This window comes from Abramis brama (assembly GCF_963993115.1).
Source record: "Abramis brama genome assembly, chromosome: 12".
In the NCBI taxonomy this organism is placed as follows: domain Eukaryota; kingdom Metazoa; phylum Chordata; class Actinopteri; order Cypriniformes; family Leuciscidae; genus Abramis; species Abramis brama.
This window is the reverse complement of record NC_139974.1, coordinates 33,586,979-33,610,657: the sequence shown is the minus strand read 5'-3', so window position 1 is coordinate 33,610,657 and position 23,679 is coordinate 33,586,979. Positions and strand designations below refer to the sequence as shown.

Genomic DNA, 23,679 nt, shown 5'->3' with positions numbered 1-23,679 from the left:
GTGAACTATCGCTTTAATATCCAGTGACCATGTCATGGTCTGAGAACATGGGAGGGATTCTCTTGCATTCATCTCGTTGACCTTCACAAACAGCTCTGCCCTATTCCTTACGTCAAACCGCAATTTCGTTCTACAGATGATAAACCTTCTGTGAAACTTCAGGGGGGTCATGGCAGCATCAAACATAGCAGAACCATTGATGGAAGGCCCAGGTCTCTTTGACAACTTATTTTCCTTGGTATATCCGTCACCCATGTTGATTCCATTAGCTGTTGCTGACGGAGAGCCTAAGCGGCTGGGAATATATCAGTCTGGTGTCAGGCAATGCAGAGTGACTGAACCCTTAAAGCATTGCGTTCTTCTTTAAGAGCCCCTGGAGGTCTGCTCCACTCTGAGAAATATACAAGTGAGTGATGATAGTTTCAGTGCCAATGTGAAAGAGAGGATTACACACTGCCCCTTATCTACTCTTGAAAAGGGGCATCAAGGTAACAGTAATTATCAAATGGTTATGTTGTGATACAACCGTGAACTTCGGCCTCTGATTATAATGTTAAAATATTCTGCTGTGACTTTTATGTCACTTTTACTCTGTGGTCCCCTTTACACTACCGTTCACAAAATTGAGGTCAGGAAGATTTTTCTTTCTCACAATAGTATTGCTTTTCTTTTTATTCTGCTGTCATGTGAATAAGATAACAGACACTCTTACGATTTGCTCACCCGATTTAATCAACACTATCTAATTATTTATTGAAAAAGAGTGCTTTAAAAATTATTTATTGATTGATTATTTATTGAAAATGAATGCTCAAAAGAATTCTGTAATACATATTAATATCATTTAGAGAGGTGTTTTCGTAAAGGAAGTAAATGCAGTAAATGGCAGAGAGCATTTTGAATTATCCATCAATTAGGTAAATTATCAAAATGCATAATGCAACCTCTCATGCAATACGTAGGGTGATTTGCATTTTGTGCGGGAAGTGAGGAGTGGGATTGAACATACATACATGCGATCCGGGCATGAAATGCATGTTAATGCAGGGTGTAAAGAGGACCTGTGTGAAGTATATTGCTGGGAAAATGTGCCATGTAATACACTGCATGTCCATTGTCATTGACTGACTTTAAGCATCCATTGGTTTTCTGTTTCTTCCTTGTGCAAAATGGGTCTTTGTGGAAGTGACATTGTTTAACATGGCTGATTCTGCCATTTTCAAGACATCTTTGCTGGTACATAATATTGATATTAATTACTATCGTGTTTCTTCTCAAGCTGCGTTTGAGCATCTCAAACCTCACTCTTTACACAGTTTGGGGTAAAAAAAAATAAAGAGAATATGCAGATCAGAGACCAATGTTTAATCTTTAATACTGACACTTTTGAATTTTTCAGTCTGTTTGCACTCTCTTCGTTTCAGAGACAGTGCCAGCAATCACATTACAACAGCCAATAAGCAGCTTCAGCCCTGTTCGATGGGAATGGGAATCTGTCCCCTTTTTTGGAGTGCAGATTAGGAAATCAACATTCTTATCCCTCTTGACATTTTTATTAACTTCATATCCTGCACATTCTCAGATCTTGAGATTGCCATGCACAGCAGTCACAAGCTGCAAATGTAATAGGAAAATAAAATCATAAGAGATCTCTACATTTCAGTCAAGAAAACAGCTAAATGACCTTCCGTTTCAAATACATCATATGCAGCTTGTTTTATTTTATTCTGTCTGGGAAGAGAGTCGTGGAGTAATTATATTAAGGACTGTAATCCATTAGCCTACATTTTAATGAAAAACACATTTATTCCTTTTTTTGGTAATTATTTATTTTATTATGTGTTTTTATACAGTGAGAAGGTATACGTTTATTAATGTTAATTACCAGTGTGCGTGGTTGGACATAATTAATAAAAGTGTGGTGAGGTCCAGAAAAACATAAGCATTAGATATTTTTAGGTTTAGAAAGCTATACAGAGATTAACGCAATTTGAATTGGTCTCTTGAGGTAGTCGTTTACATTCATTTTTATTAAATGGCTCCACAGGTTATTTTATTAATTGCAGAGTATCTGTTAAATTCACATGCAGCAGTGAGCGTGAATTGAGATGGAAAGAAACTGTGAACATGTACACATACATGTCTCTGATAACTTAAAACTCTTGATTAGAAAGAAATCTGTGAAAATTGAGCCTTCTAATATGGTGTAACCAGGTTTTTCTCTCTTCATGCCATGTTTATACAGGCAACAAGCAATTACTTTGTGGGTTTGGCCGAACGAAATGCGTGTCTATGTGAAAAGAATATGAAATTTTCATCCAACAGGAGTTCCCTAAGGCCTCACTGTCTGCTGAAGGAATCGTCTGCATCTGTGCTAGTTGAATCTCAGTTCAAAAGCTAAACTGTTTTAAGTTTATAATCAGCGTCATCGGGAATTCATATATACTGTATGTACACCTGCACGCTCGTCCCTTTCCATTTCGGGAAATGATGTGATCGTCTCTTGAGATAAACTCAGTAGAAGTGCAAATGCTTAAGGGGTCTATCCTGATGTTTAGAAGAGCGCACTGCATTTTAGGGGGCATGACTAATGTCCTTGAACATATTGCTGCTATGGCTGGTTATTCTCATCTCCAGCTAATGAGCTCTGCTGAAATCACAATTACCGTCACAGTGAACGAATTAATAAATGAACGGGTTGCACCCTGCTGGTGAACTCTTATGTCTGTCATTATATTATAATCATCAGTTCTCTCTATGTCTTCCTCCTTGAATGAATCTGACTTTTGTTCAGAAGGGGTTAACCCACACTGCCCCCAACATGCAAAGTGTTGTTGTTTTTTTATTACTATTATTATTTATTTTTCTTGTATTGTACAAAATAATTAGAATGTCTTTAATGGCAGTAAATGGAACCTTGAACGCTACAGAGTTTCTGAAAACTCAAGCGTCATGATGATGTTGAACTTTTTAATAACTGATCATAAAAGCATTAATAGGAGACAAAAGCTGAATATACATGACTCAATAAGTGAGTCACTTAAATATCTGCATATATATAAATATATGCATATTTTTATGTTAACAAATACTTATGATTGGAATATGCATGTTGAAATCAAACAGAAATAAAATAAATTAATAAAATAAATAAATTAAACTTTATTTTACAGTATGTGTACTTAAAGTAGGCCTGTGTACTTACAGTGTATTACCCAAGAAAGTACTGGTAATATAAGGTAACTACATGGGTTAAGGTTAGGTTTAGGGGTAGGTTCAGGGTTACTACCTAGTTATTACCCAGTTAGTGTCATTACTACGATAAATACATAGTATATTCATGTGAAACAGGACTATAAAATAAAGTGCTACCAAAATAATAACATGCTTTTTTTTTTTTTTTTTGCACAAAATCGCAAATGGAGGGAGAATTACCTTTGACCCTTACTGATTTGTTTGCCAGTATCATGTTTTTGACACGCCATTTTCCATGGTACGTTTTGTTATCTTAAAAAAAAAAAAAAAAAGAGAGAAAATTATTATAGTACTGGCTGTTTTCCCCTGACATCAAGAACAGACTCATCAAGCCTCTAATTAAAAAAAAATAGGGCTCAGTTGGAGAAAAGTACTGATTTGTGTTGGCTTGAAGTGATGTACATTTAGCTGTAATTTAAAGGTCAGCTCCCAGCAGGCATTTCACTACTAAACGTACCTAACACCGTGTCCTAACCAGCCCCGATGTGATAAGGGGTGCTTTTCAAACTGACAACTGCTGTCCTTCCTCCAGTCCTTCAGAGACTTGTAGGCTACAGTCCTCCTCAGCATTAAACACTAGAATGGGACAGTCTATTAAGTGTGCATAGCTAGGCTACATCACACATGTTCCTGCCCCTGCAGTCATGACATTAAAAAACTATTAAAACTTAATCGTGGAAAAAAAAACTTTGTATTAACTCTTTCCCTGCCAGTGTTTTATATATATATAATATTTTTGATAATTTTCACAAAACTTTCATGGCCCCCAGAATATTTTGTTGAAGGAATATCTAATCTGAACATGCAATATATTAAAAGAAAGAACAGAGCCTCTTCTTTTAAACAAACAAACAAAAACTCTATTCTAGCTTCATGCATTTTTTATGAACACTTGATTGTGGGTATAAGTTAGCAACATTTTGAGCAAAAAGCTGAGATTCAGAACGATCCATCAACACCCTCAAAAACTTGCACAGTCCTACCTCGTCCTGGGTCAACATTTAATTCGGCAGTTTTGATTTATATGTTGTTTAATGTTGTATGTTAATGTTATATGTTGTTTAGGGCCTCAGTGGTTCATGTAGGTTGTCTACAAACTGGAAGGTTGGTGGTTCAATCCCTGGTTCCTCCTGACCAAGTGTCGAGGGGTCCATGAGCAAGACACCTAACCCCAGCTGCTCCCGACGAGCTGGATGGCGGCTTGCATGGCTGACACCGCCGTCGGTGTATGAATGAGTGAGTGAATGGGTGAATGTGAGGCTATATGTAAAGCGCTTTGGTGGCCATAGGTCTGTGAAAGCGCTAAATGCAGTCCATTTACCATTTACCATTAATGATGACGATCGCGTTATATATATATGCATCTGCTTATTGTACATATGTTATAGAGCTTGTTTCTGCTTCTTTTTCTGCTGTTTTAATCCAGAGATTCTGTTTTCTTTCAGAAGATATGTAATAGCGCCCCCTACCGTATAACAGTGAAAACACGGAAACCATGGATAACAAGGCGCCAATGCCAGGGAAGCGTTCTCTCATTAATGACAGAAAATTCTGTAAATGGCGGAGAAAGAGATAAAAATCTTTATATGAACTGGCTTTCTGTTAATGAAGTACAGTGAATGACAACCGTCTGTGGTCTCCTAGTGATTTACATTATTGTCAGTTTAGTGTTAAGTGATTAATATACACCAAACCAAAAGATAATGTACACTGTAAAAAAAAAATACATCCCCAAGTCAAAAATTTCAAGTGACCGATAACATCTAAATTTTAATCTAAAATTAGTCTGACGTATTATTTCTCATTGAGCCAATGTTAACAGACTATTGCAACAAGAATTTCACTTGGGCCAATTGAAAAATTGAGATGTTATCGGTCACTTGAAATTTTTGATTTGGGAGGGTTAGAAATTTTTTACAATGTATGCCTTCATCTCTGAAAACATTATTTTTGTAATGTTTTGTGGATTTCATTAAAAAGATTTTCATATGTGTTCTAAAGATGAACGAAAGTCTTTGAAAAAAGGTTTGGAACGACATGAGGGTGAGTGATTAATGAAAGAATATACATTTTTGTGTGAACTATCCCTTTAACACTATTAAAAACACAGCCTACTGAGTGACTGAAACAATCTTTGTCATAGAATACACTTGTTTGTTCACATTGAGTTGACAGTTTGAACGTTCTTGTTTCCTTAAATTGCTTTCAAGATCTTAAGTGAATTAGGCTATACATGGTCACTTTCAGTATGGCTACAAAAGTCACGCAAAATGATATTCAAACTCATATTAGACCCTTTTAACATGAGTATCTGAGATTATCATTGATTATCATTATCGCAGAAATACAAACTTGTGCTCATCGCGTCTGGTTAAGAACACGGACAAGTCACATTTTATTCAATTTAGAAGTATTCATAAATTACTTTTGAAATACGTCGTCAACATACTGATAAAGTATCTATAAATTAGTATTTCCTTTGGCTGCGTCCATCAAAAAACAATGGTTAAAATGACCTTTTTGTCAGCCAAAGTCAAACACACTTGCTAAACAATTGAATAGATACACTTTCATGAGTGTTTAAGGGGAAAAACAACCATGCACACCTCTCAATCACTGAATTTGACTTTCATGGAGTTGAAGAGAGACATAGAAAAGGGCTTGATGAAAAACAGGCCCAGAGGTGTCGAGCTGTGGCGTATCTAAACACCCTGAAGTCCAAACATATTTAAGTTGCAGTTTTCTTTCTCACAACATAAATCGTGAGAGTCTTAGCTATTTTTTAAGTCCTTAGGGCTCAGTCTGGCAGACCTTATATTGGAACTTTAATAAAAAAAAAAAGCTCTTTTATTTTCAACACACTTATACATGCAGACAGGGTAGATACAAAATTTATGTTTTACTTACGGGACCAAAAACTTTTCTTATCGGCCATTAAACTGTATTTTGTATCTTTTTTAATAAATAAATAATAATAAAAATCACCATAAAATAATTAAATCAGTTGGCTATTTTTCTATGCAAACAGCATATCTCTTGCTGAAACTGAATCTGTCACAGTCAGTGTCTGAGAAAAATAAGCATTTTCAAGGCTTCCTAGAAAAATATATGAGGATAAATTTCAACATTTTCTCTTTCCTTTTTGATGGTTCTGGAGTTTGATTTGAATTGCACATATAATTTATACCAGTTTACTATTTGTTAGTAAAACCAAACCATTTTGGTTACCAATGAAAAAACATTTCTCAAAATATCTTCTTTTATGTCCCACAGATGAACATGGGAATGACATGAGAGAAAATGATGACAGAATTAAAATCTTTGGGTGAACTATCGTTTTAAACTAAACAAAAATTGTAAGTTCAAGTTGAAGCACTAAAATTACTTTAAAAAAAATAATCAAAAAAATCAAAAAAATCTCAACAATATAAAAAAAATAACAATTAAAATGACAAAAATGACTAACAAATGAACTAAAATTAAAATGAAGCTGAAAATATAAAAATAAAAGCTAGTTCTAAACATTAATAAAAACTATAATAGAATATAGACACTATTGCACAGCAATAAAAAGTGTAACTTGGCTGTAAACTCACTAATGAACTTTGAATATCATGGAGGAACACACTCATAAGGTTCATTTATACTGCAACTCTTGAATGAGAAGTTTTGCAAATTTGAAATGGCTCAGTGGATTCTAGAAGAGTGTCATTTACTCCCTCTCTCTGCACAGCTGCTGTATGCTAGAGCAAATTAAAAATGCTCATAGGCATATTTTATCACGCTACTCCTCACCTAAAATTAGCTGGGGTCAAATACAGTTCCTCTCATTTGCCTCTTCAGAGTTGAGTACTGGATTTAAGACTCGTCTGACCGTGGCAAAGTTTTTCTTCTTCATTCATCCTGAAGTCCTTTGAGCCCACGAGAGACCTTAAGCGTTGCTAAAGGACCCTGCAGAGCAGATGTGCCGCCCACCTGCTATATAAACACTAATTCTGTTTAATTTGCTTCTCCCCTTCTTCATCATCTTCCTCCTGTTTCTCAGTCTCTCTTGGAAGCTTTGGGCTCTCAGAGCAGGTGATGCATGTCAGAGGCCTTTAAACACACACACTTTTGCCCTTCTGACCCGTAGCGAGAGGCAGTCATGTGGAGAACATCATGGCATCTGGCCCTTGAGTTAAGAACTGACATGGCAGCAAAGTTTTAGCTAGATGACAGCTGAAGGGGCGGTCACACTTCTCATTCTATTGACTTCCATTCATACACATGCGAATGCGTCAGACCACAAACGTAAGCTCAATGTGAAAAGTTTTGCATTTCGCTGCGAGTTGTGAATTCGTGTCACGTGAAGACGTGTGACCAGTAGATGATCGATACGTCACATGACCTCTTGGCTGAATTATTAGAACGATATTTTTGCAGTAAAGTCGAGTAGATTGTATAATTTTTTGAGTGTATTACTATTTGAATTTATATATATATATATATATATATATATATATATATATATATATATATATATAAATAAATAAAAACACTGCAGTGTCCAAACTTTTGAATGGTATAGTAGCAGTTTATATGTTCGTACTCTACAAAAATAATAGTTTTGATTAAGACATTCATTAAAAAAAAGAATCATATTAAATATGAATTATTATTAATATTAATAAAATATTAAAATAAATTATATGTATACATATACACAATATAAAAACATTGTATCAAATAAAAAAATATAAAAAGATCAAATGTAAAAATTACAATTTTAAGTCATATTAGATCAATAAATAGTAAATATATATATATATATATATATATATATATATATATATATATATATATATATATATGACTACACACAATTGAATATACTGCCATCTGAATAACTAAATTATTTTTGAAAGCATCCAGAAATAGTTATGCAAGTTTTAATAATATTGAAATACTCACTTTATTATAATTGTCTGCTTCGTCTTTTTACTCAATGATTTATCGTACTTATTATAAACACACTCTATTAAGTTGGGTCATCAATTACAACCTGATTGGCCGAGTGGAATGTTTCTGGCTTCCTTTTACAAAACTAAGTTGTTCATAATGTATCATATCGCCTGCCAAAATTTACTTCTCCCGACCATCTGCTCAGGAATTCTGGAGTTTCACATGACAGAAAAGAAGCACTTTTTTTCAAGCCCTCCTGAAAAATGTCCCATTTTTAGCTGTTGTAACACAAACACATTCTTCATCATGTTCCGCAATCTTTAAATAAGACATTTTTATGAAGAAGAATTGGTCCTTGTGTTAGTTGCTGGACTACAAACAATATATGTTAAACAGACTCTGCTGGTTTTAGATAAATGGTACTAGTTCAGAGTTAGGAAATCATTCTTCTGTGAACTGTTGATTTGAAAAAGCCATATAAAGCTTGAAATAACAGATAATATTATGCATTGGGATTTGCTGCTTATGAGAAGACCGGTGCTTTAGAGAATACAAAAATGAGCTCTGACACATCTGTGGGAAATAGAGAATTCTGCAAAGGAAGTAACTATAAAAGAGGTTTAAAAAGAGTAAAATCTCACACTATGGTTCTTGACAAAGTATCCATTGAGAGGGCAAATTTAATTGACTATGAGGTTTTAATTCAGGCATTCAAAATCAAAAGGATTGCAACAGCACAGAAAGTTAAAATGCATCAGTGTTCTTTCACCAGTGCAGTAAATGGACCCTTTGAACCTCACAATTCCTCGCATTTCCAGGTCACTCTAGGAAGCTGACTCTGTTGAAACTAATGGTGTTTTTGCCAGGTTTATCAGCACCTTCTCCTCTTACCATGCTTGTTTCACTTGAAGGATTGGGATGAATTGAGAAAGGATATATTGGAGGGTTGAGTGCAGTGAGTGGCTGAGGAACAGTGGCGGCAATGAGCTGCAGTGTGTAGCGGGGGAGCAGAAAATGTCATCAGAAGGGGAAAAAAAATCAATTGGCCTGAATTAATTTCTTCCAGCCATCAAATATGCCATGACAACTCATGCATGAGCCTCATTTCTGAAGTTTCAGACACACTTGCAAGCATTCGATAGAGATTGAAAGGATGGATTTTTCAAGAATTCTACTCAAGGATGTAACCGAATAGCCAAGATTTGGGGGAAACAAATGTAAAAGTTTGAGATTATTAATGAAAACTGAGTGATCGGCAAAGGGTGGCTTTTCAAAACTTTAAATCAACTGAACCAATTGCTTCACAAAATGATCCACTCTTTTAAAGCACTCAAAAAAAACTTCTAACTTGTCTTCACAGACAAGGCTTAAGCTAGTCCTAGACTAAAATGAATGTTTGAGCTGTTTTAACTAAAATCAACTTGCACTGGCATATCTTAAAATATGTCAGTGCCATTGTTTTGTCTCAAGATGCACACCAGTTATGATGTTTCTAAGGCACGTTTATAAAATATACTGAAATGCCCTAATTGAACTAAGACCTAATCCTAACTTAATCTAAGCCCTGTCAGTGAAACCAGGCCTTTGTAGTTAGTTAGTATAAGTAGACTGCTTTATATCTGCTTCACAAACAGTCTTTTCAACCACACAACATCATTATGTCTTAGTTACATCATTATTAGTTACGATAATTCAAATCATTACAGAAGTACTGGAATAAAAGTTTGTTCGGATATAAACACTGATGTCTATATGGTATAGCAATCAAAATAGACTTAGTCACCTTTTTAAAGTTGACACTTCAAATAAAGATTGTAGCAATTACATTGTCACACCAGTAGGTGGCGACAAGTGACTTAAACAACATATTTGTCATTAAATCAATTCAAAAGATTGAAACGAGTGAAGTCTTTAGTCATTGAATCATTCATCCGAGCCGATTTAAAAATATATATTAATTCAATTTAATTAATTATTTTTTAACAGACTGCAGCAGTAAAATAAAATAGGTTTAGTTTAGTAGTCTGTTCAGAATCATGGAATCATGATCTAAAATAAAATTAAGATTCTCAATTTAACATTCTGTTCATTTTGTAGTAAATCCAAAGCAACAAAACATGAATAAAACAGCAAAGCTGGCATGTTCTTGTCCTGAATCATCTGGTAAACCTGCGAAACGAGCCTGAGACTCACAAGCTTGAGGCAAAGCGGTGTCAGGAGAAGGGCATTTGATGGGAATGGGTCTTGATGGAGCTGATATAAAAAAAATATTGGGGAGCGTATGGGACATTGCCTGGATAAGCAAATCTACACATGTAATGTTCGTATATCACCTGACCTCTTTTTGTCTCAGAGATGTCGTCACAAGAGGGAGGGGAAGTTATTCTGATTGAGGCTGGGACTAACTTTAATTTTTTCAATCGATTAATCTATAATCGGTAGACGCATTTGACGCAAATTGACTAATTTACGTAATTGATTACGTCAACACTTCGTTCCAGCCCAAATTCTGATTAAAGATTATGAGAGCACATGAATAAAAAAAAAATTATATATATATGTGTGTGTGTGTGTGCATGGATAAATCATGTATAATAAATACTGCAATATTTCATTAAAAAAAATGAGAATTGTATTTTTACAGTATTTTACTCTAAAATTACATGCAATGTCCCTTTAGATCTACTACAATAATTACCATCTACGTTTTATACAATGTGCAAGCACAAGTAATGATGTTATACAAAGGTCGATAGAGCAGCACAGCACGTGACCCTGAGGACAATGTGCTTTTTTGCATTTGAGTACATTTGTTTCGGTCCATTAAAGAGCATTTTAAAAGGCCACAGCAAAACTTTCTGAAATAGAATGATATCCCTCCCTCCATTTCTCCTCATTAAACACCCAAGGTCATTGAAAAATCACCGCTTGAGCCCGGAAGGGTTGCATAAGTCGGGAAACGCATGCAGTAGGTGAGAGAACCACAAGAGGGGCAAAGGAGAGGCAGTGGTGTCCACTAGACGTATCATAGTCTTTCACTGCATAGATGCGTCTGCACGTCTGATATCTGCCCAGCTTTTTAAATGTCAGGCCTGAAGGTGTTTGAATAAAACATCAACCTGCTTGCTCGAGTTCATTTTCGCCTCAGCTTTCACAGCCGTGGGCCGTCTCCTAGCAGTGACCTTAATCCACATTAAGAGTCAGAGAGGTGTCGCTTAAAACTCACCTTCTCTTCCACTTAAACTTCAACAGCCCTCCCAAAGAGCCACTTTACTCTCAGAACAAACAAGGAGACCTTGGACAATCCTTGACAGTGGTTAAAGGGTTAGTTCACCCAAAAATGAAAATTCTGTCAGTTATTACTCACCCTCATGTTGTTCCAACCCCGTAATACTTTCGTTCATCTTCGGAACACAAATTAAGATATTTTTGATTAAATCTGAGAGCTGTCTCACTCCTCCATTGGCTTCTCTGTAACTGAAACTTGCCGGTCCCAGAAAGTTAGTAAAGACAATGTTTAAAATAGTCCAAGTGACTACAGTGGCTCAACCATAAGTTTATCAAGCGACGAGAATACTTTTTGTGCGCAAAAAAACAACAAAAATAACGACTTTACTCAACTATTCATTTTCTTCTGGGGCCTCTGAGTGAGTTCACGTAGTGTAACAGCGCAGCACTTCTGGGTTGTACGTCAGAACGTAGGCTCACTATTGGCCGACGCTGGTCATGTGTGTGATGCGTGTGATTCTGGCCAATAGTGAGCCTACGTTCTGACGTACAACCCATTACACAACCCAGAATTTTCATTTTTGGGTGAACTAACCCTTTAATAGTAGAGTTCATAAATGCATAAATAAATGTGTTTATTCTTTATACACAAACAAGTTCATCTTTACATGCCTCTGGTAAATGACAGTCCATGCGTCTCTAAATATAGGATGTTTTCTGTAATGATTAGTAATGATGGACAACATGGCCAGTGTAACCAAACCTCATTACCTCTCTGGTCAAAGGCAATGTGCATGTTAGCACAGCGGGAGCTCTCTGATGATCACTGCATGTGGCCCAGCCCCTCTGTACTGTTGTGACAGTAATGGCATCCGTGCAGAGGTGAAGTAAGTGCAATGTGGAATGTTTCCTCAATGCTAAAGTGAATGTAAGGTAATCTTTTTTTCTAGACTTTGAACAACATGCTTAAAAGCCCACTGAAGTTCCTTGAAACGCACAGCATTATTCGATGTGTTGACGTGATTTCCACTGAAATGGGAAGACAGGGCGGGACATTTCGAACAGCTCCTCCCATTTTTAAAATAACCAATAGCGTTTTGTTTATATCACAGCTCGGTCAGAGCCGTTGAGCTCAGTAAAGCCGCAGTTTCCTCCTAATCTCCAACCGTTTATCCTCCTATTATCCTCTATATCGCTTTAAAATATAGCATTCTGTGCAGAATTCAAATGGATCCAATACGTTTTGTGTTCTGCACTGCATAAAATCCTCTCTGTGCAATCGTGTCTCTGGACCGGAACAGACTTTGTGCGCGCTGCAGCGGTTCGTGTGACACTAATGTGAAACCAGACTTCATTCGCCCCAAAGGAAGATATGTACACTATATTTACACTGTGTCTGAATTGTTCCCTATCCCCTACATAGTGCACGTTGTGCCAATCACCATGTAGAAAATAATGTGTTAACAAGTGATTTTAGCCGCAGTTTAACGTCTATTTATGATGTAGGGGGCAGAGTGCTTTAGATACTAGAGACAATTTGATTGGACAGGAAATCTGTTGAGAAGTGATGTCATCAAAATCACTGACCCATATTGGTGGAAGTGAGAGACTGTAAGTTTTGAATGCTTATGTCTGGCTTATAGATAACAGTAAGGCTAACATATTCATACGAAAAGCCAAAAAACTTAACTTAAATATATAATATTTAGAATATATATAATCTAGAATATATAAAACTAAAATTTTAGTTTTTAGCTTCCACCGCATCGAATTACGGCAAAAGAGTAACACTTGAACTTGACGCACAACGTAATGACGGCAATTGATGCCTCTCGTGGTTCAAACAAATAGGACTGGGCAACCGAGTTCGTCATTATGTTGTGCGTCAAGTTCAAGTGCTACTCTTTTGGCGTAAATCGATGTGTACGGCCGTCTGACAGAGGCTAGTTATTTCAGTCGATAAAGTTTTAAATATGGATATTTCTTACATGAACTCATCGCTTCACTTAAGTCACTTAATGAATGTGTCGAGCACTTTAATCATGAATAGATGCGCTTTAATGGACTTCCAAAGTCATACAGCCATTCACTCCCATTATTTAGCTTGGAAGAGCCAGGACATTTTTTATATAACTCCGATTGTATTGGTCTGAAAGAAGAATGTCATATACACCTGGGATGGGTTAAGGGTGAGTAAATCCCACCCTAACCCTATAAGTACATGTAGTTGCTTAATATTAGCCTTACACTGTAACAATGACACCTTAAAATAAAGTGTAACCGAATGATTTCTGAAGGATCGTATGACACTGAAGACTGGAGTAATGGCCGCTAAAACAATATTGGCTTGATTTTTCGCAGATCTTTAGATTCACAGATTTTTTGATTTTTAAAAATATTAAAATATAAAACAGTCAAAAAATAAAATGTGAAGGGCCATATTCTTCTTGGCCAACTCCTCATGTGCTCTTCTCTTAAAGTTGTGACTAATGGTTTCTCTGTTTAAAATAAAGTATTCTCATTAATGGGAACAATGACACCGTGAAACATAACAAAAAAAGTGTGTTGTGTAGAAAGATTTGTCAAATGAGAATGTTCAAATTCGTGAGCTTGTTTTCCACTGTCACTTCTATTTCTAGCAACAAGCTGGAGTGGGTCGGCTGAGGAATAGACTTCTGAATCAGAGCAGTTTTCTGAAGTTTTCAACATTGTAGGCTATGAATGCATCCATCTATTTTCAACTTTTAGGTTTATATAATTCCAACGTGTGCATTTGTTTAAGCAGCGTGAGTTTAAGTGTGTGGTTGCTTTAACTAGGGAGAATCATCTCATCATCATCATCATCTTTAGAAACTAGAGATTCTCTTATTTTGTAGATGTCCAACTCTTTCCCTCCTGGAATGCATTTGGAAATTAAATCTTATAAATGTCAAAGCAGCAATTAGCTCTAATTGCGCCTTCTGGATGAATTCATGATGTGAGTCACGGGGAGAGCCGATACAAACGGGGCTATTTGCAGTGCTTAAGGAAATAAAGGTTATTAAAATGCATTTCTAAATGAATTGTGATCATTGGTTTTCTGCACTGAAATTATAAATGGCAGCTCTGATGTGAAGCATTGTGAGCGCAACATCTGCTGTGGGACATACTGTACTGTGCATTTCAATTAGTGTGGTCTACACGAGCCCCTTATATTCCCATCGCTCAACTACGCTACTTGCAAAGTGTCTTGTTTTTTAACTAAAACTTGTATCTAAATGCAATGTTCTTTTTTCTGGCATTTTGATTGACGGTTGGTGGTGTATAGTGAATTTGAAGTTGACAAGCCCAAGGCTCTATGTACCCATTCAGTCAACAGAGCTACTTCCATTCCTTTTTTTTGTGTCTCAGCACACTGCAATGGAGACAACCAAGCACGACAGATGAAAAATAACTTTTTTTCCATAACACAGTTTCTCCTTCCTCTCTCTCTCTCTCTCTCACACACACACAGACAGGAGGGAGCCAGTCAATAAGTAGCCAGGGGTCATACCAACAATTTTATTTGCTCTTCTTGTTCGCTCCTAATACATATGCATATTGAAAAGGGGAGTTTTAAAAAGTAACTTAATAAATAAAGCATTTTCCACCAAAATCAAATATTTATTTTGTGCCCTTGGTCAAGAATGTGCCTTGCTTTAATAGATTGTCATGATTTTATTTTTTTTTATGCTTTTCATTAAGTTCTCTTTGAGGTTGAATGAGGAGACACCTCGGGTGTCAGGTTTCAGCTGGAGATGCAGTGTTCCAATTATACTTAAGCTTAAAGAAAGTAGATTATTAAAAGTAAAAAAAGTTATCATATTTACTTTATCATAGTTACAATGCATGTTCTACTGCTAAGCATGTATTTCTTTGCAGCAGCCTTTTTTTGTAGGATTTTATGCAGTTCAAATAATGTAAATGTCACAAAATCATTTTTGAAATGCAGCAGAAGTAGGGATGCACTAATATTAAAATTATTATAATGATAAGTCAATAATTATTTGCATGTGACTGATAACCGATAATTGTCAAATATTAAAATTATATGCTATTTTGTAAAAAAAAAAGAAAAGAAAAAAGAAAGTGAATTTAGGCGTCACAACATAATGTAAATGAAAAATTTATTCTGATTTTTGCCAAAGATTTATAGTAAGGTTAGTGTTTAGATTAACTTTAAGTAAGCATTCGATGAAGACAAAGGTAATCTAAATGTGAAAATAAGAGAAATGAGCATGCACAGTTATTTGGCTAATAATGACTGGTTCTTATAAATTAAAAAAATTCAGCTAATAACCAATATTGTGCATCCCTGACATTCCAAACATTTCCATTTGTCAGGTGTCATATATTGTCTTTAAATGTTGTATGAGCAAATGTTCAAATTTCAGTCATTAAAAAAAAAGAAGAAAAAAAAGAAGCAAGGACACATTAAATTGACCAAAACACTGACATTAAAGACATTTATAATGTTATAAAAGCTTTCTGTTTCAAATAAATGCTGTTCTTTTGACGGTTGTTCTTCGTATCACGGTTTACACAAATATATCAAGCAGCACAACTGTTTTCAACATTGATAATAATAAGAAATATTTATAATATTATGATTTCTGAAGGATCACGTGACACTGAAGACTGGAGTAAAGGATGTTGAAAATTCAGCTTTGCCATCACAGGAATAAATTATATTTTAAAACATTTTCAGTTTGAAAGCAGGTATTTTAACAATATTACTGTTTTACTGAATTTTTGATCAAATAAATGCAGCCTTCATATTATTATGACTATTATTATAAATCTCATCAACCCCAAGCTATTGAACAGAACTGTAATTCTGTAATTAAATGATGACTAAAATGTTTACATTGTGATTTTGCATCCATCGCTAAATGATTTTGTATATATGGCAAAATGCACCGTGAACATGTATGGTAGAATGCATTGTGGACATTGTGAATTATATTGTTGGTTTCCTTTCCAAAATGACACTTCAAACAAGTCCAAATAGAGCTGATCTCGGCCCCCTCTAGCTCTCCTTGTAATTCGAAAACTAGGTGAAGGCATTATTGCTCTGCTTGCATCCTCTTGAGAAATACCCCTCCTTTTGGAATGACAACAGCATATGCCTGAGTCGATACTCTTTTATATGTAAATATACTGTTAGAAAAAATAAGCTTAAGTAAAATGAAATGAAATCAAGGTTGAACAAATGGAGTGGAAGATTTACCACAATACAACATTCAGTTCATTATGTGTTGTTCTGAATAGCTCAACAAATTAGAATCTTACAGTCAGGATGACATAAATACAATATAATCTTATTTTTGCATATGCAGCATAAGACACCCCCGACACAGAGAAGGAAAGACCCTAGACTTTGAAATGCTAATAGGTTAGATCATTACCCAGCCGATGCTGACAGATGACTGGGTTTGCGGATGCATTTGCAACATGTTCTCTGTGTTTCAGAGACATTAACGAGCCCATTCTGATGGTCTTCCAGCCTTTTTTACTTGTTAGTGCACATATTATTAACAGAGTTGAGATGCCTTATTATTAGAAAGTATCACACGATTCCCCCCATTAATCGCCCTTTTTCCCAGTCCTTCATTCAGCCATCTGTTTGAGACAACGGCATAAAAGATGCACGTTAGTTATAACTATTGCAAGGTGACTAAGAAGTTGCAACAAAAACAGTATGATAAGGGGGAGCTGAGTGAAGACAAACTCACAATCAGTTCTGTAATCCAAATACACAGCTTCTATTTGGTTCTGGAAACATGGTGTGCTGTTGCTGTGTCTCAAGTGCCCCCTGCTGGCAACAAGGAACATTTTGTCTGCAACATGATTAGAGTGACAACAAACATGCTAAATGTAAACAAATAAAATGAGAGAGAACGCGAAAAAATGGTCTCATCCGAGGTCAGTAGTCTCCGCTCTGCTGAGCCATCAGGCTCACACCGTCCCCTGGATTCATTATGGGACATCCCTGAGTTCACCTGTCTTCACATCCAGTCCTCCATGTGGAACTGAGGCCGGACAAAGATTTATGTGTGGAAACTATGCAAACCCTCCCTACTGAGCTTTCTTTCTTCTCCATTCTCTTGCTCAAAGAGATGATAAATTCTTGGAGGTGCTCAAAGGCTCTACTGGCGCAGAACCCCCTGTCAGTGTAAGGCATCTCATTTGCAAACTGAACCAAGTTGGGGTTATGATGGCGTCAACAAATAATATACTCTCCAAGCCGAGGTTCATAAAACGGGAGGAGCCAGCTGTCTAGATCTCTCCTTAAACCCAAATATGATGGAACCCCCTCCAAGCTTAACCCTCATCTCACCAGCAGTAATCTATCACATACTGTATTCTGCTGGACCCATAATAAAGTTGTGCTAGATGTTATGGCGCCTGGGGAATGTCTTCATCTATACATGCCTCGCAGTATATTTCAGGCAAATGGCGAGCAAATCGATGCGGAATCTCATATGGAAGAGTACGGCAGGTAAGTCTCCTCGCTCACTGGCCACGGATGTATGGGGTTGTAGACCAGAGCATTAAATCTTGACAGTAGTAGCATGGCTAAGTGCTGAGTGTGAACACAGGTCAGCAGGCCAAGAGAGAAGTGTTTTTATACAGCAGAAAAGGACTTTATTGAATGATTCATCAAGCGATTGGCATAGAAGCAGGGCTAATATAGGCTCTTATCATGCTGCATGGATGGTCAGTCTTCCACAGCAGCTTAAACCAAACCTGCTGCTTTTGCAATTATGAAAATGGCAGAGTGCAAGCATAAACAACACGTTATTTACCTCATAGTGGATTCGATGCAGTGTTTTCTGCACCGCTTTCCAACAGAGCCGTTCCCCCAGCTGCTGAATATACAGCGCCATAGCAAAAATGTGAATGTGAGTTACCAAGCAGTCTGTTGTCTGTTTCGAATGCAATAAAAAGGACTCGTCCTGTAAAATAATTATTATTATGCATGTGACAACAACCATGAAACGCATCCTCACGAACATATGAATCGCCTAGGCCGGTTCTTTTAAGTGAATCGAGAACATTCAGTGCGACCCATAGATATATAAACATAGATTCCACATTATTGGTTGTTTCCATGGGTCGCTATGTGCAAGCCATCAGCCATATTGGAACACCGGCCCTTGAATACTCGAGAGCAAGATGACTGTACGTCTTCAGCAGATGATTTTGCTAAACTAACACAATACAACAAGACTGAGGCGTCAGCGAATACAACATTAAAAAGTTATCATAGTATAACACCTGTAAAATTGAGATAATACATATAAAAACACAAACCAACACATTCTCACATGTAAAAAAGGTTATCCCAATTCTTCGGGAATGTACACCAACAGAAGCTACGCAATATTAGGGCATCATTGATTCTTACTGCGAATGACGACACGCTGACCATTCCAAGATGGCGGGCGCACAGACGTGTCTGGAGCGGTCGAATGTATATCTACGTATACATATCTATGGTGCGACCAGTGTAGTGAGATTCCCGAACAAATCTGCTCTCATGATCCAGTTCTTTTTAGTGAATCAAAAACACACAGCATGACCAGTCTGATTTCTGAACGAATGAATCTTATGAACTGGTTCTTGTTAGTGAATCAAAAACATACAACGGGACCAGTGTAATGACTCATACGACCCGGTTCTTTTAGAATCAAACACTTTGTAATTCCGAACTAATGACTTATGAACTAGCTCCTATTAGTGAATCAAAAACCTACAATTGCAATCTGATTCCCGAGAAAATTACTTTTCTGAGCGGTTTCTTTTAACGAATCAAACATGCGCCGCAACCATTGTAGTGATTCACAAACAAATAACTCTTATGAGCAGGTTCTTTTTTGTTAAATCAAAAACTGTATGATTCCCAAATGAATGAGCCGGTTCTTTTAATGAAGAGTTCGAAAAGATAAATGTCCGGTTTGAATCAGTCGACGAATCCTTTACTAAAATAAATCGATCAGGGATACATTTCTCAAAAGCATCATAATCGTAAGTAGAACCATTGGCACCAATGGTCTCTATGATCAAATTAGCTCACGATGGTTTTGAGTAACTGAATCAACATCTGTCTCACATAATGAACTTATGTTATTAAAAAGTTATTTGTCAGTCGAAATTCAGCAATTTTTTTCTTTTTGTAAAAAACTACATTCTAATTTTAAACATACATTTAAACATATCGTTAAACATACATTTGCAACAGTTTGTAATAAATGAAGGAATATGCTTTGCGTGTCTGTATAGCCTACAGTATATAGCTATACAACAGAATTCTGTAGGAAAGTAGGATTCTGTAGGATTTGATGTCAGTTGTTTTATTACAAATATATATTTTATAATGAAAGCTATGCTTATAAAACATACACCTGTTTCAGTGTCTTGAGCACTTTTATAGACGTATTCTCTCTTAAACCTTTACTAGCACTAGAAATCTCAGGAGATCCACTGTTGCACTGAAGGGAGGAGGAGGATAGGTTAGTGTTTTACAACACAAACATCGGCCCAAATATCAAGTACAAATGTGAACAGCCATTCCAGTTCATTGCATTTTACATTGGAAGAGCTTTGCTATACAGATCAAACATTTATGGTGCAATTTGTGTCTGTTTCGACAGACTAAACAAACAAAACGGAGACAGATTGAATGGCTACAATGACATGGGCACAAGCTGTCCAAGTCTCAAGTTGTCCATAATTTTCAATGATGTCACCAGCTTGTTTGCATTATTTGTCTGTCAGTAAAGTCAAATGACCCATTTGTGACAGTTCCTTCCTGCTTTTAGAAGTCCACAGGCCGTATCATCATAGTGGTCATGGTCGCCATCCAGCTCGGCCCTTTCCAGTAGTACCACTTTATACTGTTATAGCGTATCACATTGGAGTTTCCAGAATAGTATATCCCATTGAGATTGGAAGGCCCACAAGCTTCAAACCACCACCCTGCAGTGACAGAGAGCAAACGATTTCAGCTATTTTTTCATTGGGTCAGTTGTCCTTCATTAATATTAAAGAGGCCGTATCAGTCGGATTTTCCTTGAGAGAAAAAAGCAGCACGATGTTTTGAAGTGGGGATTGCTGTCAAAGGGTTGTGACATCACAACGTGATGACAGCTTAGCTCATTAATATTATTGACATTATCCTAGGTAGTCCTGCAATGGCTATTTGCATAATCTAATTAATATTCATTAGCAAAACCTTGCCAAACAGGCAGTGTTATTTTAGTATTATTTATGTACTGTTATGGTATTTATAATATTTTATATTTATTTATATTAGATTATATTTTGAAAACTAAAAATATAAAATTAAAAGCTAATTCATTTGAATTATGAGTAATTTAGCTTTATTTTTGTTTCAGTTTTAGTCATTTTAGTACTTCAGCTTAAACCTAATTTATTTCAGTTAGCTGGCAAGTTGTTGTTTTTTTTTGATTTTTTAACATATCCTTTAAGTTTTTCATCTGATATTCATATTATTAAAATATTTATTTTATTTCAGTTTTTTTTTTTTTTTTTTTTTTTTTTTTTTTTAGTTAAAAAATATTTTCAATAGTTATAGTTTAGTTAACAATAACAACACTGCATATAGGATTTGTAAATTAGAGTATTACTCTGACTTGGTATTGAGATAAAATAGCAGATATGCTTCATGTTAGATGAAATATTTTTACACAACCTTCTACGGTTTTGATGTATTGTGAGCAGCACATAAGGGATTGATTCAGGGATGATTTGGAATGTTACCTTTACCTGTTGAAGGTAAGGAGGGATCTTGGTTCCAGCACCTCTGTGTCTCTTTTTAACTTTAGTAAAGAGCATCTAAAGTTTGTTTTTTAACAAGGTCCCTGATTACATCAGCCCAGCCTTCAGAGTTTGCACAGCACATTTCAGTGCAGATTGTTTTGTGGTTCTGTCACAGTATAATGTAGCCTTTGGAAAAAGTTTGCTGTCAAAAGACAAGTCACAACCAACTGTATTGAACCTGACAGCAAACCTTCCAGACTAACACTAGTGGACCTTTAGGGGGAAAAATAAAAAAAGTAAAAAAATATATGATATGACTCCTTTGAAATGTTGACAGAAAAACTCTGAAAACAGATTTTGGCCATATTTTGTTTGGATCAATGCCATTATTTAATCCAAGTGAACTTGAACTGCTGTTTTTTTTTTACAGGCTAATGTCTATACTTTCTCAGTTGTCATGAAAATACAGTACTTGATACAGTAACATTACTGTGGTTCTTGTCTTGGGTGTTGCTGGAAAATTGTTTTCCATTATCTGCATGCACATGCATATGTTTTCCATCAGATTACACAAAGTTAGAAATAATATATAAATGGCAGACAAGCTGCGGTACCTCCAGTGGCCATCTGAGCGCATTTGCAGCTGCACTGGTCATTGTCGTGATCCTTAGTGCTGAACTGGGTTCCTGAGTGGGTAAGACTACTGGTGCGTCCAGCTGTACCACTGAAACCCCTTGCATGAAGACTGGTGAGAAACAGACAAATACTAAATATTTCAACATATGGATAGATACAGTATATGCATTTTTCAAACTTTTTGAGGCCACAGACCCCCAAATATAGTGATCCTCTTGTGAGGGATCCCCAATATAAATGCAGCTGTATACACTACCATTCAAAAGTTTGTGGTCAGTAAGACTTTTTTTTTTTTTTTTTTAAATAAATTTATAAATTCATTCAACAAGGATGCATTCAATTGATCAAAAAGTGACAGTAAAGACAAATATAATGGTACAAAAGACTTCTATTTCAAATAAATGTTGCTCTTTAGAGTTGTGAATTTTTTTTAGCATGGTTTCCACAAACTTAAACAGTACAACTGTTTTCAATATTGATAATAATAATAAATGTTTCTTTAAGCACCAAATCAGCACGTTAGAATTTTTTCAAGTTGGCTCGACTTGTTTTTTCTAAGTTGCCTTGACAAGATTTTTCAAAAGACTACCTGTTACTCATTAGATGAAAAAAAAGTTAAGTTGACTAACCAGAGCGAATTAGTTGAGTTAACTTGAGTGTGATAGGTTGCCTTATATTTTTAAGTTAGTTCAACTTTTTTTTAAGTATGAAGGATCATGTGACGCTGACTAGCCGCTTTGCCATCACAGGAATACATTACATTTTAAAATATATTTAAATAGAAAACTGTTATTTTAAATTGTAATAATATTTTCACAATATTACTGTTTTACTGGATTTGATCAAGAAAAATTCTGCCTTGTTGAGCAGAAAACAAAATTAATTCAATTAAAAAAACTTTGGAACGGTAGTTTATTTTCATGTTTACATGTGCATAAATATTTATACTGTGGAAAATATAAATGTGTAAAATATTATTAGGAAAGAAATAATTATTAAGTTAACTGTATTTTATATCTTATTTGTCAGTCAAATAAAATAATTTGGAATTAATCTCATGTTTTCCGACAAGTGTTCAAATTAAACTAATAGTTTCAAATTCACATTTTACAATTATTATTTCACAAAACGTTTTTACAGAACCCCTAGCGCACCCTCGTGGTCCCATAAATTTGAAACCCCCTGCAGTATATATGCTGAATAATAATATATAAACATCAATGCTTACAGAAGGCATGTTCATATAAACATTTCTATCAACCAGAACAGTCTATGGTGGTCTACAGCTAAAGGTATGCCAGGAAAGTGTGTTGCTACAACTTTCTTTTTTTGCCACTTCTTGTGTCGAGTTCCAGCATTAGCCTTCTTAATCAGCTCAGACACATATCCTGTTCTAGATAAATTAACTTAAATACTATACACAAAGTATCACTTTAAGGTACGTTGTTTTTTTATTTTATTTTACATAATCAGATGAAAGTGTCTACATCTATTACATCCACTGTTAACCCCAGTAATTGGACCAGCTGCGAGCCTGTATAAGATATTTCTAAGTGATTTATCTTTTTCTCTTTCTCATTTCAGAAGGCTCTAAGACTCATTAACGTGCACTCCAAAGATATTCAGCCTCCATTATCCACAATCCATTGTTGATGCTGTCTCACCAGGAAGGATTGCGAGCACACACAATGCCAGAGAGAGGACCACACAGCTAGGTACTGCAGGAGATTGTTTTGGCATGAAAACATCCTTGCACCATAGGTTGCTTGGCTGGTAAGTCCCAAATGGGCTCAACACCCTCGAGACAATGCCAGC

At 35.8% G+C, this 23,679-nt stretch overlaps 1 protein-coding gene across 2 annotated transcripts in view; it reads right to left on the bottom strand.

The window, feature by feature from the left end:
* Positions 1 to 18,073: 18,073 nt before the first annotated feature.
* Positions 18,074 to 23,679, bottom strand: part of angpt2b (angiopoietin 2b) — a 45,671-nt gene continuing 40,065 nt past the window's right edge. The window contains exons 8-9 of one of the 2 annotated variants that reach the window (XM_084130082.1): positions 21,843 to 21,973; positions 18,074 to 20,424 (exon numbers count right to left, since the gene is read on the bottom strand). In XM_084130082.1, coding sequence (XP_083986208.1) covers positions 20,264 to 20,424; positions 21,843 to 21,973 — 292 coding nt within the window. In that variant the 3' untranslated portion in view covers positions 18,074 to 20,263. The remainder of the gene's footprint in view (positions 20,425 to 21,842; positions 21,974 to 23,679) is intronic. The other variant, XM_084130083.1, reaches the window with a different exon arrangement.